Below are 14,838 nucleotides of genomic sequence, written 5' to 3'. Positions count from 1 at the left end.
CCAAATTGTTAAAAAATTGGAAAGAGAATCAGAGTTAAGAAGATGGAGACATTCCAGAGAGCCATTCTATTAAGGATATAAATAGGGTGTTATCCACAAGATCAAAGTGAACAAAACCACTTCTAAGCAGCGAGAAGCTGGCAGCTAAAAGAGGGAGAAGGTAACTGCTGGGAGCTCTGTCAGGATGACACCTCACCCAGCACAGCAGCCTTCAGCTAAGCTGGGGCTGCTCAGTGCAGTGCCACAGTGCTTGGATGGTATTACTTCGTGTGCTTACTAGAGAAACATCACAGTCAGTGAAGCTGTGTATCAGTAGAATTGCTAGTTGAAGCTCAGATCTGAAATTTGCCTGTTGGGCCATGGGGCAGCAGAGCAGCATGTGTGATTGCCCAGGTGGTGCCCAGGACCCCCTCCCTGGAGCTCTGGTGAGACACAAGTGGGAGAGCCCACAGCTCAGCGCTACAGGGGCAGGGAGAGGCTGCAGCACTGCAAATGAGAAGTTGTCAGGCAGCATGTACTTACACATCGACAGCAAATTAGCTTTGACAGCGACTGAGACAGCCCATCTACAAGCTCCAAAGCTACTATTCTAACAGATACGTAGATGTGCTGACACTTTAAAAGGACAGTAGCAGATAAAAAGACAGACTGGATATGGATAAGGGCATTCTGTTTCAGTGGATGGATACCAGTAACAGAGGCTATCAGTGATACCTAAGAGAAACATTATCATAAAGGTGAGATAGACCAGAAATTAAAGGTGGCTTGCACAGACTGAGCATTCAGTGCCAAAAAAGAGGTGCACGTCAACTTCCCCCTGAGGCGCCCTGTTGATGTTTGGAGGACCAGCTGCGCAGAGAGTCAGGGGACAGATTCTGCAGCCCAGGAAGGGAAGGCGTTTGCTGTTTCCCCCCAGTGCCACACGTTTGAGACATGCCTAGTTCATCAAGACTGCGTGATGGGAAGGCAGAAGGTTTATTGTGCCCATAAGACAGAACAAATCATCACAAATAAAAATTTTCAAATAAGTAATTTCAGAGCTTTCTCTGAGGATGGGAAAGGAAATGACTCCAACATGGCAGCTACCTGCATATGGAGAGAGGCAGAGCTGGAGAGGTGAGCACACACATACCAGAGATGGAATTTGGAGACCAGTACCCAGAGGGATGCCTTGAGGAAGCTGAATAAAGGTAATGCAACTGCTTTCTCACATATCTTGTTACTTGCTGGTTTTAACTCCAAGATTCAACCACAGGTTCCCCAGAAGGATTGTCCTGCCACTTCAGTGCCAATCACGGTCTCCCAGCGTAAGCATCACAGGCACAGCTACACTGCAGCTCAGCTGCTGACAAGCTGGTGAGCTGCATGGCTCCACCCAAGGGCTGGAAGCTTTGCTGAAGTTAAGCAGAGCTGCAGCAAGCACTCCATCTGTCAGCAGAGGTTTACCTCAGCATACATCTCTGGCCATTGTTTACAAGGTTAACGATCATCCAGAGAGGCAAAGATTACCGGCATCAAAACTCAAAGAGCCGAGCAGAGTGCTACAAGTGAGCAGAGTGCTGCGAGTGGCTGACCAACCTGCCCAAAGTGTTTTGGTGAGGACTGCAGCTCATCAAAACATTGTCCAAACAGCCCTATGCATGAACAGAGTATACACAACTGCCTGATTTTCCCCACAGAGCATTTCAAATGCCTGTCCTTTGCAGACACAACACGTTCTTGTAGAACACAAACATAATACGTGTTATTTTATTAAACTCACAACAAATTGTTTTACAGATGTTAGCAAAGTAGCCCTACTGGTTTGGACAACCAGCTTTGAAAGATGAGTAATTTGTATAGTTTGCCACACTTCTGCTTGTCTGTTTTTGAGAATAACAGGCAGAGCTACTTGAACTTCCACACCGTAGTACTGAAACAAACATAGGCTTGTTTTTGGGGTTGAATATTTACTAAAAAAAGCTACAACACTGTAGATTTTTACTGTAGAGGTTTTTGGACGAAAGCAGCTACCCGCTTTTGTCACTAGAGTGAGCTGCTGCTCAACATTTGAAGGAAGCTTGGTTAAATCGGCCGATTTGCGGGGGAGGGCCTATCCTTTTGTCATACACAGTTCCATCGGAACGATCGTTGAGGTGCTGTATCTGACTGATGCTCGTGATGCTTTTCAGCAGGTCAGGAGGCACTTTTCAGGGAGCAGAGGTGCGGTTAAGATGTTGTACTGAGCACCCCAAAATATGAAGCTGCCCTCACATTACTATTACTCGGTATGAAGAGGGACACCGAGGTGCACTTGCTCTCTGTCTGTACATTATTTGTGTGGCCACAGAGCAGAGCTCAGTGATAAAGGGTGAAAAATTTCCTCAGCAAGTCCTTTACCTCAGGCCTACACAGCAAGAAACAACTGTGGATCCATTTCACAACAAGGAACGTTCCCTCCTCTTTGCTTGCCCATGAGTTCTGCTGATAGTCACACATGATAGTCAGTGATTTCTGATTTGTATGCAGAAATCAGATGCTTAACCAAGGAGCTTGAGACACTTCTGCTGGTTACAGCCAGTGTTACAAGAAGAGTCATTTGTGACACTGCCAACACCAAAACTGCAGAGCAGATACTGGAACCAGCTTGAAAGCTAAAGTTGCATACAGATTTATAGCTCAGCTAAAGCTTATTACTGCTATTGATGTCACTAGAACCATATTTGTGGATAACAAAGTCAGACAGTCTTATCAAAATGTTAACATTTCTAATAAATGGTAAAATGGACCCAAATCTGGCTGACAGGCATTCAGTCTAGCAGTAGAGCAAGTGTGTCATTTTGGCAGTGAAATGGCACCAAGCAGCAGCTCCAAAGTGCTAAGCACATTTTATTATCCCTGCTCAGACCTGGGGGAAACTTCCAGGGCTGACCAGGTTTTAGCATTTAAGATGCTTTCCAGCACTGACCGGGGCAGCAAATAGTTTCCATTTGATGTTCATCCTTGCTGATTTAATTCAATAAGGCGACCAGCAAATACAGCTAATGTTCCAATAATGCAGACTAGCATAAATATTACAAGGAGAAGATGATCGAGCACCATCGCAACGAACTTCCACTCATCGGCTGCCTGAAGAAGAAAGAAAGGAGACAGTAAGATTTCTGCAGAGTTGTGTTTGTAATGGGTACGATTGGGCCTGAGCACATTTCTACCCTGTAACTCTGCCCTAAGGACCAACACATCCCATCCTTAGTCACCCTTTCCTTTTGCCTGAGGTGCACCACAAGTGGAAGAAGCTGCTGGAATTCATTTAGAGAGCACTGCTAATCAGTACTGCTTTAGTGTGTCTTGCAAGCGAAGGCAATGACGTGACAGCCTTCAGAAGCCACGGCCTTTGGTTTATTTTGGGAATGCGACTTTTGAAATGCTCTGGAAGTGATATCAGTGGAGTCTAGATGACCCAAACAGCTGGCTCCACTTCCGAAGGGAACACTTGCCAGTAACCAAAGACCCTCCTTGTACGCACAGAAGGAAGCTGAGCCCAGAGGCACTGAAACCATGCCAGCCCTGCTGAAGGTAACGCTTGATCTGCGGAGGAGCCACCGGGAACATGAGACTCCAACCGGAGCCATTTCACACGCTCCTGGAATGCGGCCACAGGAACAAACACCGTGGTGTAAATTCTGCCTGGGTGAAGGAGAGGCCAGATTATTGTCCCACAGAGGCCCCTCCCCATCTGTAGGCTGTCACCACTGGGCATCTGCTGCTAAACAGCAGTAAGAAAGGTGAAGGGCTGATCCTGAATTATCCATTTAAAAGCTGTGCAAGTTGCAAACATTGAAATGAAAGAGGGGGTTAATTGCACTGAACGTGATCGGAGGAGGCAGAGCTAGGTTTTCCTGTGGAACACTGCCATATGTGACTCTGCACGCATTTATCCTTCCTTTGGCTTGCAGTGTGGAAAAAGTCAGTAATCACAGCAGCTCATGATGTGCCTCACTTGCACGGACTGCTTGTAGCATGCATGGATCAACACAAAACCTTATTGAAACTGGAATTATCATCCACAAGTCACACCTCAGGCTTCCCAAATAAAACTACATCTGAATTCTGCAGTTGCGCTCACCTTCTGGCCTTTCAAAAGCAAAGAAGATGGCTGATCCCTGTGGGAAGATGCCCGAGCAGGGGACAGGAGGAATGCGTTACAGAACTGCTTCTGGAAACTGCTTTGCTACTCATGCGCCATCTCTGTGGCTTCCCACACCCTGTTAAGAAAACCTTAATGTTGCCACTTTTTTCTCTCCTCTTTTTCAAACTGAGATTCATTTACCAGCTGTGACTACTATCTGTCACTCCTTAAATGACCACAACACAGGCAGGAGACTGTCCCCTGCTAAAGCCAAAACGGGGTTTGGAGTGTTTTTTTGGGGCCTGGGTAATTGAAGGGAAAAAAAAAAAAGATGAAGCAGTATGAAAGCAAGAAATGAATCATGCACAAAGAATGCCTTACATTACTGGATTCTTGGTCTGACTTCATCGTTTCCGCAATGTATTTGATTCCCTCTATAGCATTTTTCACATCTGGATTTTTGGTAAGAGGGGAATAGAAGTTGACAGGCACGGGGCCTTGCTTCCCGGAAATTTCAGAAATATCAATATCTTCTGCAAAAATTTTCTTGTCTGGTTTATCCCTGGATGGTCGTTTCATTGTAGAGAAAAACATGATGTTTGGGATTGTGTCAATAAAGATCTGGAAAAAAAAAGAGGCAGAAGAGGAGGGCTCCTGTTTGGAGGGGCTGCTGTGCAGATGCAGCTCTGCAATAAACAGAGGGGAGCTGCGCCAGTCGCAGACAGCTTCCTCTCTTGGACTTGCTAGAAATTCCACTTTGGAGTATGTCATGCCACATGCTGCATTCACACTGTGCTTCTTGTCTGCCTCGTGTCCTGGGGCAGGCAGGGTCACCCCACGGCCTGCCACGTGCTCTCCAAAAGCAGCTTTTCCTATCTGTGTAGCCTATCCGTGTAGACAAGGGTGGTGCCACCACTGGCCAGGCTCACACTGCTGCCAGCTGACATGGCTCTACTGACCCTATCCAGCTTGAGACACACAGCCTAGGGGCCTGGTTTGGGGAACGCTCTTTGAGGAGGTGTCTTTTGGCTACCTGTGCTTGACTTTGCTATTACAGTGCAGTTCGCGTGACCTGAAGGGCCTGGCCCCTGGCTGGCAGAAGTGTTCTGCAGTAGGAGGGACAATTAGACCAGTAAGACCACTTTAGCCCAGCTGACCTGCTTTCCTCTCCCTATACCATCAGCTGCCCCTGTTTTGCCTCACCTGTTTCCTGCAGGACCCTACCCAGTGGGCAGTTTTGTCACATAAAGGAGCAGCTAGGCTGTGGATGTCCCATCCCTGGTGTGTTCAAGGCCAGGTTGGATGGGGCCTTGGGCAGCGTGATCTGGTGAGTAGCAGCCCTGCCCATGGCAGGGGGTTGGAGCTCAATGATCTTTAAAGCCCCATTCAACGTAAGCCATTCTATGACAGAATTCTGTGATTCCTCAGTTCTTGCTGACTATTAGGTGAAAACCTGCTAACAAAATGAGCAGTACTCCGTGGAAAAGAGGAAATGTGCAAAGCCCTGGAGCTCACCTTCCTGACCCAGTGCGGCATGGTGTGAGTGCTGGGGGAGCGGTGGTGGGTGTTGATAACGATGACCGTGATGATGATGGAAGCGATGACAAACACCATGGTAAACAACATGTATTTGCCTATCAGAGGCACTGCGCTGGAGGTGGAGGGAATCAGCTCCACGATGACCAGCAGGAACACAGTCAGTGACAGCAAGACAGAGATGCTGAGAGTCATTTTCTCACCTGCAATGCAAAAAGAAGACAATACCACTGCTGCTGATATCATTCAGCGCTTAGAGTGTCAGTTTGAGAAGTTTGCATGTGGATGAAGGCTATTCACACACAAGTTTTCATGAATTTGGAGTACTACCATTTCTCCCAGCTCCCAAAGCAGCACCGAATCTGGCCAGACCCCAGCACCTCACAGCACCAACACCAGCACTGGGGTGGAAATCACCAGGTATGACTGGACTAAGGTACAGGTGGTGTGTGCGGAAAGCTTCTTTGCCAGGAGCACCCCATGGACTGTGGGATTTGATTGATGAGGTGCATGCACCTGGTTAATGGCTCCACAGCCTCCTGGGGCTGGCTGCCTCAGCACAGCATGAGATGACAAAAAGTGCATCTGGCGCCAGGGATCAGCTTTCAGTAAGTAGTGCGTCAGAACTGAACCACAAGGCATGATTGGCACAGCTATTTTCTATCCGCTTCAACTTCATGGAAAGTTCTCCACCAAGATGTTGTGCAGAGGTCTTCCCCAGAAGGGGCTCAGTGCAATTAAGCAGGGTGAAAGGCTGATGCCAAGAAAAATGAATAAAGCATGGGAAATGGTTGCAGGAGGCACAAGCTTTCTGCAGCAGAGCTGCTCAGCAGAGATGAAGCAGGCCAGAAGAAGCCAGAATTACTCTATGTCAATGAACCCATGTGTGTGCAGACCACAAGGTCTCTGCTCCAACACAGTGTGAGGAGTCTCTGCCCCTCATTGCTCAGGTACTGTTTGGCATATGAACATTTTGGCCTGAGGAACAAAATCAGAACATCAGCTAGCCAAATCTTTGCTTTGCAGAAGTCAACTGGATGGTTAATCAGTGTTTTCTATGGGAAATCCACCCGATTTATCTAAATGAATAGTTTCACTTCATTTGCAGAATGTTTAGAACTGTAGTTTTGAGCTGAAACACCAGTTTAGCACATGCTGTCCTTCAAGTTGGCCGCCGACTTCAAGAGCTCAGAATTTCTCCAAAACTTGTTAGGAGAGCAATTTCTATGCCAGAAGAATGACTAAACTCACGTACCTGAATCTGTGGGTAGATAAAAAACAAACCCGGTCAAAAAGGAGAAGAGCAGGCAGGGGATGATGACATTGACGATGAAGTAGAGTGGCAGGCGCTGCATCAGGAAGTGGTATGTGATGTCCAGGTAGGGAGTGTCCGGGCAGCAGGCATAGTAAACCCAGTGCTTCCAGCCGCGGTAGTCCTTCATCACCCACTCGCCGCTCTCCATGAAGTTACTTAGGTCGGGACGGTCGCTCTCCTGACAGCAAAAAACCCCACCACAGCACAGATGTAACGTATTGCTAATACTAGATGTTCTGAACAAAACTCACATGGTGCAGCCTCTCAGAATTTCCAGTAACTCAGGTGCTTCGTGCGTTTTTGTGACTGAAATATCCATTCTTATTTATGTGATTTTGCCTTAGAATATCATCCTCTGCGCAGTGTTCAACTAAATATTTTACAGAAGGAGTTACAGATAGTCTGCTAACGGGAAAGACTACTTAAATATTTACAGATAGGAGACATACCTGAGGAGGCAGAAAGCAAACAAAGTCATGAGCAGAGAAAAATCACCCCCACAAAATAAGGAAAACAAAAGCAGAACGGACAGCACCAGAAACAGCGGCACTAGGCTGTGAAGAGGATAAGCAGGCAGAAGGTTTAGGGGGGCAGGAGCATAGGAAGTAAGCATATGCAGAATTTCAGAAGTCAAACTGGGCAATTTTGTACTACACCTACAAATGTGGCTTTTATATTATACTGGTAGCACCTTGTTTTTCAGTCAAAACAAGATTACGTTCCATTTTAAACCTGAGAATTCCCTAACAACATACCCAAGTCCCCGCTGCTTTTCCCAGTTACCAAACCGTTGCTTACCGGGTTGATAACCACCATTGTACCGTCATACGTCCACGTTCCCAGCTTCATGCTACAGTTCTGCTGGTCGAATGGGAAGTACGTGACTATAATTTCACAGTAACTTTTAAAGATAGCAGGAGGCGTCCAGGTGATCTTTCCTGTGTGTTCCAGAAGGACCTTGGTGTATTTAACAATGGCAAAATCGCCGTCCGCGCTGTGGAAGGAAGAAGGATGCTTGCAGCTGCCCAGTGTCCTAGGGGCAGCCAGGCTGACCAGGCAAAGAAGCTGCTGCCCAGGCTCTGGTCCCACCAGCTCTGCTCCCCACTGCTTACTTGTTGTAAAGGACAAGATCCGGGCGCCAGATGTCATCTGATGGGATTCGGATTTGTTTCACGCCGCCATAGTCATCTGGGTTCCACTTCAGGTTGATGTCTGTCCATTGCTGCAGAGAGAGGATTGCAGCTGGTGAGAACCTCTTCCAGCACTACTTGACACCTCCGAGGGATGCTTGCCTCCTTGCTTTGGGCCATGCAGGAAAGTATCAGCACATACTATTTGCCCCCCCCTCCCCACATATCCAAGGTCTACTGTTTCAAATGCTGTCATAGAAGGAATGATCAGCTGCAAAATGCTTTTTTGTCCTTGAGGCTGGAGAACAAAGAAATACCCTACGACCCCACCCGCTGGCCAGGGTGCCCCAAAAGTAGCTCACTCCCAACTGTGCCGGTGTATTTATGTGAGTGGGAAAGAATGGTTAGCAATATTTAGGGTTACCTGCTTCAGGCGTACGTTGGTTGTTACAATCTGATTTACTTCATCCTTGAAGGAAAAAAAAAAAGAGAAAGGAGACACGAGTAGCAAGCATTGGGATTGAAGGAGAGCAACGCCATTTGGCGATAGCACGCAGAGTGGCAGTTCCAGCTGCCCACTGCATACCACATTGATGAGCTGAATGAGCTGCAGCCCGACGGTGACGACGACGGCATCGCGATGATTCTCGACGGGGCGCACCACCTTGTTGTAGTCCCGGAACAGGTCGTCGACAAGGCGCGTCTCGTGCTCATAGCACAGGGCTGGGCTGGCTGCAGGATGATGATGTGGCATCAGTGGGAGGGTTGGGATGCACCATGGGGCTGGCCCAGAGAAGTGCTGCCCTCGGCCAGCTCTGCAGCCGGCGAGACCACGCTCTCTGTGCAGCCCCCTTGTAATTCATGCCTCCCTCTCCACTCTGTGAGCACAGCATCGTGGCCGGGTCAGGGGTTGTGCTGCACTTCATTAGTCCAACTAAAGCCCTTCACACTGCTGCCTTCTGGGAGCTTGGCAGGAGTTCAGCTCACTTCTGGGATTTAGTGAAAAAGGTTTAGCATCACAAAGCTGTTATTAAAAAAATTATAAAGCAGTTGCAAAACAATCCCGCCTTCTTGTCAGCAGTCCCACAGCTGATAAACTTTTACATGTCAAGTCACGTTTGCTAGAGCATCTCACATGTTTTGAAATAAATTTTGCACAAGTGTAAATGGGAGCATGGCAGGAAGATGACAAAGATGAAAACAACTAAACACAAACTCCTCACTGCAAAGTATCTGGCGGCTGAAATTGGGAATGTTTCAGCTGCTATCAGCACATGCCAAAGCTCTCATTAAACAACACGTTGTGCCCGTACAACCTCCCTTGGGACAGGCTGCTCCCAGGTCACACATCCACACCAACGCACATGCAAAGCCATAGTCCCACACCCGCAGGGAGGAACCGGCGTGCCCAAGGTGGTTGCCAAAACACGCCATTTACCTGCAGAGAAGATCAGGAGCAGCACACAGCAGAGCTCCATCACCTGAGCCTGCTCCTCTCAGTGCCATGGAGCCGGGGACACGCAGTGCCTTTAAGGTCTGCCCGGGGGGGCTAGGGGGCATGGCTGCCCAGGGATTGCCTTACACCACCTGTTCCAGGCATGACAGCTGAGGGCCGCCGCATGGGCTGTGGAATGGGAGCACAATGTGTTTCACCACTCAGATGGCTCCTAACGTTCACCAAAGGCCATTTTTTCCTGAGCGGCATTGTGAGCTGTGGTTAAAAAAAACCCACACAACAGACATCCTAAGCTGGGAACAAGGCCACGCATCACCCTGTGACCAGAGCAGCTTGCCCAGTTTGGGATCTCCCTTTTCCCAGGGCAAACAGATCAGCCGCTGTTCCCACTGCACCCTGACCACATACTGGCTATGCGCAGGCTCTGTTCCCTCTGCTCCATGGGTGGAACTTCGGAGCAGTGAATAAATACATTCAAGAGAGATCCATCACCTTGAATCTCCTGGGACATTCAGGAGGCATGGGGTAGCGTCCCTGCCTTGAAAGCTTTGAGCTAACCTAAATAACCGTGATGGCAGGGAGAACCTTCCCATAGATGCCTCTGGACTTACTGAGCTGTGCAAAGGCAAAGGGTAGGGAAATTAGACTCGCTTCCACAGCAGAGCAGGTGCTACAAATCCATGATGTCCTGAGTGCTGCTCATAGTTTTGGTCAAAGGGCAGTATGGAAAAGACACAGGAGAAAAGAACAAAGACATTTCCATGTCAGGTGCGAGTATGGCCTTTCAACATGGAGGAGAAGCCAGAGAGAGAAAGGGCTTTGGTGGGGTCTGTACAATATTCTGGAGAAGGGCAGAAAACAGTTGGGTGAATGAGTGTCATTCTGTTACGTACAGCACTGAGCTCTGCCGCAGAAGCCCCACAGCCATGAGCTGCGGGGGCTGGGATTGCGTCCTGCGGAGCACTGCACACCCCATCCTGTGCACTTCCCTCACACCTGCTCTGGAGAGGGGCTGCAGCCTGGCTGCCCAGCTGTACCTGCCGCACAGTGCGCCCTGAGCGTTCCTTTCCACAAAGCATTCCCACGGAGAGCTTCCTCAGCTTCGCCTCTGGGTGACACCAGCTGTATTTGTATTTCTCAGGGCTGTCCTCTATGCTGCCTGCCAGCTGCTCCATGATGGATGCCTTAATTTTATTTTTTATGTGTATTTTGTTCTTAAAACTCTCCTCCTCGTACACTCTGCCACTACCCCAACACCCAGCCTCTGCATTTACATTTACCCTCACGTAAAACCTCCCCGTGGCTGCGGCCTTGCGTTGCGCCGGCAGCTCCCATTGTCCCCGATCCCATAGTGGAGGGCGGCCTGCAGCTGCTGCAGGCACGGCAGCACCGCCAGCAATGCACCAGCCCATGGGCACCCTGCCACAGCCCTGCAGGCTGCACGGGGGATGCAGGACTGAGGTTAATCCAAAGAATAATGATCACCTCGAATAACGCCATCAGCACCAGCGGCCGCTTTCCCCATTCCCAGGCCGCTCACAGTGTTGCTGGTGCACTTTTTAACATATTTTAGTGCCAGGAGAGTGGCATTTCTGGTCACAGTGAGTTATGACTGCCCTGGACAGAAGGCAGCTGGCAGTGGGCATCTGTGCCAGTTCCCACACCAGAGCAGCTCATGTACCATGCCAGCCCTCCCACAGCCGGCCACTCGCCATGGGGCCACTGTAGCACAGCAGGTGGGTGTCGAGGGCTGCAGGACAGGAGTCCACTGCACGCTGACCAGGCCCACACCCAAAGCAGGGTCTAAGCAAGCTCTGGGCGTACAAGTGTGCTCCTATGAGCACCCACCTCTGGAGATGGCTTGGCATCATCCTATTGTACCTTGGATACATATCTGATGCAAATTTGCTTTTGTAAGTACAAAGCTGAGTTACTGCAAGTATAAAAAGTAGAGGGTGGTGCTTCCCAACTTCTGCAATCACCTTACCCACATCCCACTTCATACAGCAGTTTTCCCAAGTGGGACTACACTTACCCTGAGGGACATCTCCAGGTGCTCACGCTTACAGCTTTAAATACACTATTTTAAAAAAGGTTTGGCTCTCTGCTGGAGTACCTGCAGTGCAGACTATTGCTTCCAGCTTTACGCAAAGCAAGCTGCTTGCCCAGCTCCTGTGCACGGTGATGCGTTTTGGCCATGTGCTGGACTTCAGAGCTTTCCTACAGAAATTCTGGGGAAGCCACACCACACTGCTGGGAGAAAGGCAAGCTGATGGTGTGGGCAGCATGTTTCACTGGTTACCTTCTCTTACCCAGTCCAGCAGGAATAGTCACATCCCCTCAGCTCTGTTAGGACACGAGTTCTCCGGAGTGCTGGTGCATGAGGAGACCACTGGCACAACCCTTGCACACTGTCACCTCTGTCACACCCCACAGTCACTCTCCATGCAGCTGGGATAAAATCTGCCACTTGTAAACGCCTCTACGGCCCCATGGGAGCCCCACAGCACCTAGGATCGTGGCAGCAAGTCTTTCACAGCCAGCATTAACTGAGCAAACACACAGGGGTGAGTTTATTTTTCTTCTAGCTCTGAAACTACACAGATTGGCAGAGCACATGCAGCAGGGCTCTGCAAAGCATCCATCTCACCTCGGGAAGCACTGCTCACTGCCCAGAGCCCCCAGTGAGCTCAGGTTGGTCCCACAGCCCCATTGCCCTGTCAGTGTGCCCCAGCAGCTGCTGACTGCATGCCAGAACGTTCACTTCTATCGCTCGCTTTGGGAGCTCTGCCAGTGCATGCACCGTGTCTTGTTGGTAATTAATGGAAAATACTGACTTCTGTGGTCCCTGTTGTGCACCTCTCACCTGCCATGCTCCAGGTTGACTTTGCCCCCTTGCAGGCTGGAGGCTCTCTGCCACCTTTGTCCGCTGTGTTGGCCAGCAGCGAGCTTATAGGTTCGTGTTTATAACCAAGGAAGCAGAAAAACCAACACCAAGTCCTCAACTGAAGAAACACCTTCAAAGCCACAACTGAAGTATTAAAATAACAACACAAGGTGCTGGAATACACTGCAGCCAGCACGGCTCCGTGGTCCAGCAGCCCGTCCAGGTGGAACCAAGCACCAGGCTACTTCACTGTGATGTGGCACCTGGGAACGTGGGTTAGTGGGCATGGTGGGGTTGGGTTGGTAGTTGGACTAGATGATCTCAGTGGTCTTTTCCAACCTTCATGATTCTGTGGTTCTATAAGCAATGCAGGAGCAAAAGCAGCACAAGAGAAACTGGAATCAAAATAAAGAGCTCCAGCTGAACCAGTCCAAACAACATCTATCTTTAGATATAGCGTTGAGAGACATGGTTTAGTGGGGTTATTGGTGGTAGGTGGATGGTTGGACTGGATGATCTTGTAGGTCTTTTCCAACCTAGCTAATTCTATGATTCTATCTCAAATTAGTCTCATCATGAAGTTTATCTCCCTGGCAGACCACAGCCACATCCATGCAGAGGTGTCATGCAGCACTGTGTTTTAAAGGCCACAGCCTGTGCTTACACACACCTGCACAGTGCCTGGGCAATGCCTGCAGCACCTACAGAGCCTGATAGCCCACGCTGCCTTCACTGAAATGGAGGAGCACCCCACAGGGCCGCCTGCCGCTGTTCCAGCAAACCGCAGCAGACCATGCTCAGCTGGGCCAAGGCTGCCTGTTAAAGCCTCTCATGACTGAAGGAGACTCAGGTGCAGGTGTCACAGCAGAACAGCTTTGTTCTTAATTAACACTATTAGCAAACTAACGTGACAGTTTAGGAGCAAGGCCAGATCCACTGCCAGTGCTGCAGATGGAATGAGGGACTGGGGTGGGGGGGGCTGAATTCCCTCCCACCAGAAGGGGAGCACCAGGCCCCAGCACCCTGCAGGCCCATGGCTGCTTCCCCCAGCTGCACTAAGTCCTGGGCTCAGCGAGCAATCCTTCCAGCAGGCCTTGCGGTATGCCACCGAATGAATATTCATCCAAAAAATGCATCATGCTAATAGTTTGGGCAATCTTGTTTGCATTACTGACACAGTTAGCAGTAAAGCATGGAAAAAGAGGCAAAAAGCTCTACATTCAAATTCTAAAATTCATAGCGAAAAGGAAAAAAAAAAAATCACAGACAACACAGCGCTCGGAAATGAATATCCTGGTTCGCTGCCAAGATTTTTTTTCAAGCCATGCCTAATTGCCTCAGGAAATACATTAATCAAAGGGTCCCAGAAGCCCAAGAATCATTTTCCACAATCCACTGAGGCAGAGCGATACAGACCCAGGCAATACGAGGAGCTGTGTGCGTCCTTGAGACGCGACACACACAGGAGGAATAGGAAAGGATACCAACCAAAAGCTCTTAAACTCCTTGAGCAGCTTATTGACATCGCTCTTGGGAGAGCTCCAGTAAGAACAAACGGCACCCTGACCACAGAGCCAGCGATAGGAATTAGGGCAGCTCGTGAATCCTACTGTCAAACTGATACACAGAAGGTGGCATGAGAAGCGCTGTGCAGGGAGCAGAGCAGGCCAGCGTGAGGATGCCGTCAGCGCTGGGGCTCCGGAGTGGGTAATGGCACTCAGCAATCATTTCTACCCGCAACGCGTTTCCTAACCCCCCATCCTCATACATTACATAAGCTTTCCAGGTCTGATCCGCAGTTGCTAAGCAGTAATTTTGCATGACTAAAAAAGCAATCCACGATTGCTAGGCTCACTAAATGTTTTCTTTCCCCTTGTTGCGATGTAATTTTAGCCATAATACAAACACCACAGAATGTCCATCAGCAGGGAAAACCAGACTGAGAACAGGGTGAGTACACCAGAGCTGCCTTCTAGGAGCCTTTACTTCCTCCTTTGCCACTGTGGGAGGCAGAAGCTTAGTATAGCACGAACCCGTATGGAGAAGGTTTTCCATCCTGCCAGGTAATGTGGCAAAGCCAAGCCTCCATCCCAGTGCCATAGGCATGAACAGACTCTAATCAACAAAAGATTTTTCCCCAAAGCTCCCAGTCACACCCCATGCACTGTCCTAAGTGTCCATTTCCCCAATAATTCCAGTATTTAATTTTTTTAAGGCAATTACCTGCCCCAATCACATTTTGGGAATTAACTTGATCCTGCTTTATCTTCACTGAAATATTCTTTCCCCCCAGACTCCACTCAGGTCCCCTGACCACCACCATCCCCTGTGCTTGTTTCCAGCACCTCCCCCTTCTCCATCAGAAGGCCCAGGCAGGTCTCCCTCTGCTCACTGCTGCTCCTGGCT

At 49.3% G+C, this 14,838-nt stretch overlaps 1 protein-coding gene across 1 annotated transcript; it reads right to left on the bottom strand.

Annotated features, from left to right (window-relative positions):
* CHRNA1 (cholinergic receptor nicotinic alpha 1 subunit) lies at positions 2,943-12,875 on the bottom strand. Its single transcript, XM_021400336.1, is given in 9 exon segments — positions 2,943-3,108; positions 4,490-4,729; positions 5,624-5,847; positions 6,900-7,137; positions 7,758-7,953; positions 8,072-8,181; positions 8,514-8,558; positions 8,676-8,825; positions 8,827-12,875. Coding segments are annotated over 9 exon segments (1,524 nt in total). The 5' UTR covers positions 9,016-12,875; the 3' UTR covers positions 2,943-2,976.

The sequence above is a fragment of the Numida meleagris genome, chromosome 5 (genome assembly GCF_002078875.1).
Source record: "Numida meleagris isolate 19003 breed g44 Domestic line chromosome 5, NumMel1.0, whole genome shotgun sequence".
Lineage (NCBI taxonomy): Eukaryota > Metazoa > Chordata > Aves > Galliformes > Numididae > Numida > Numida meleagris.
This window is presented reverse-complemented; position numbering and strand designations above follow the sequence as displayed.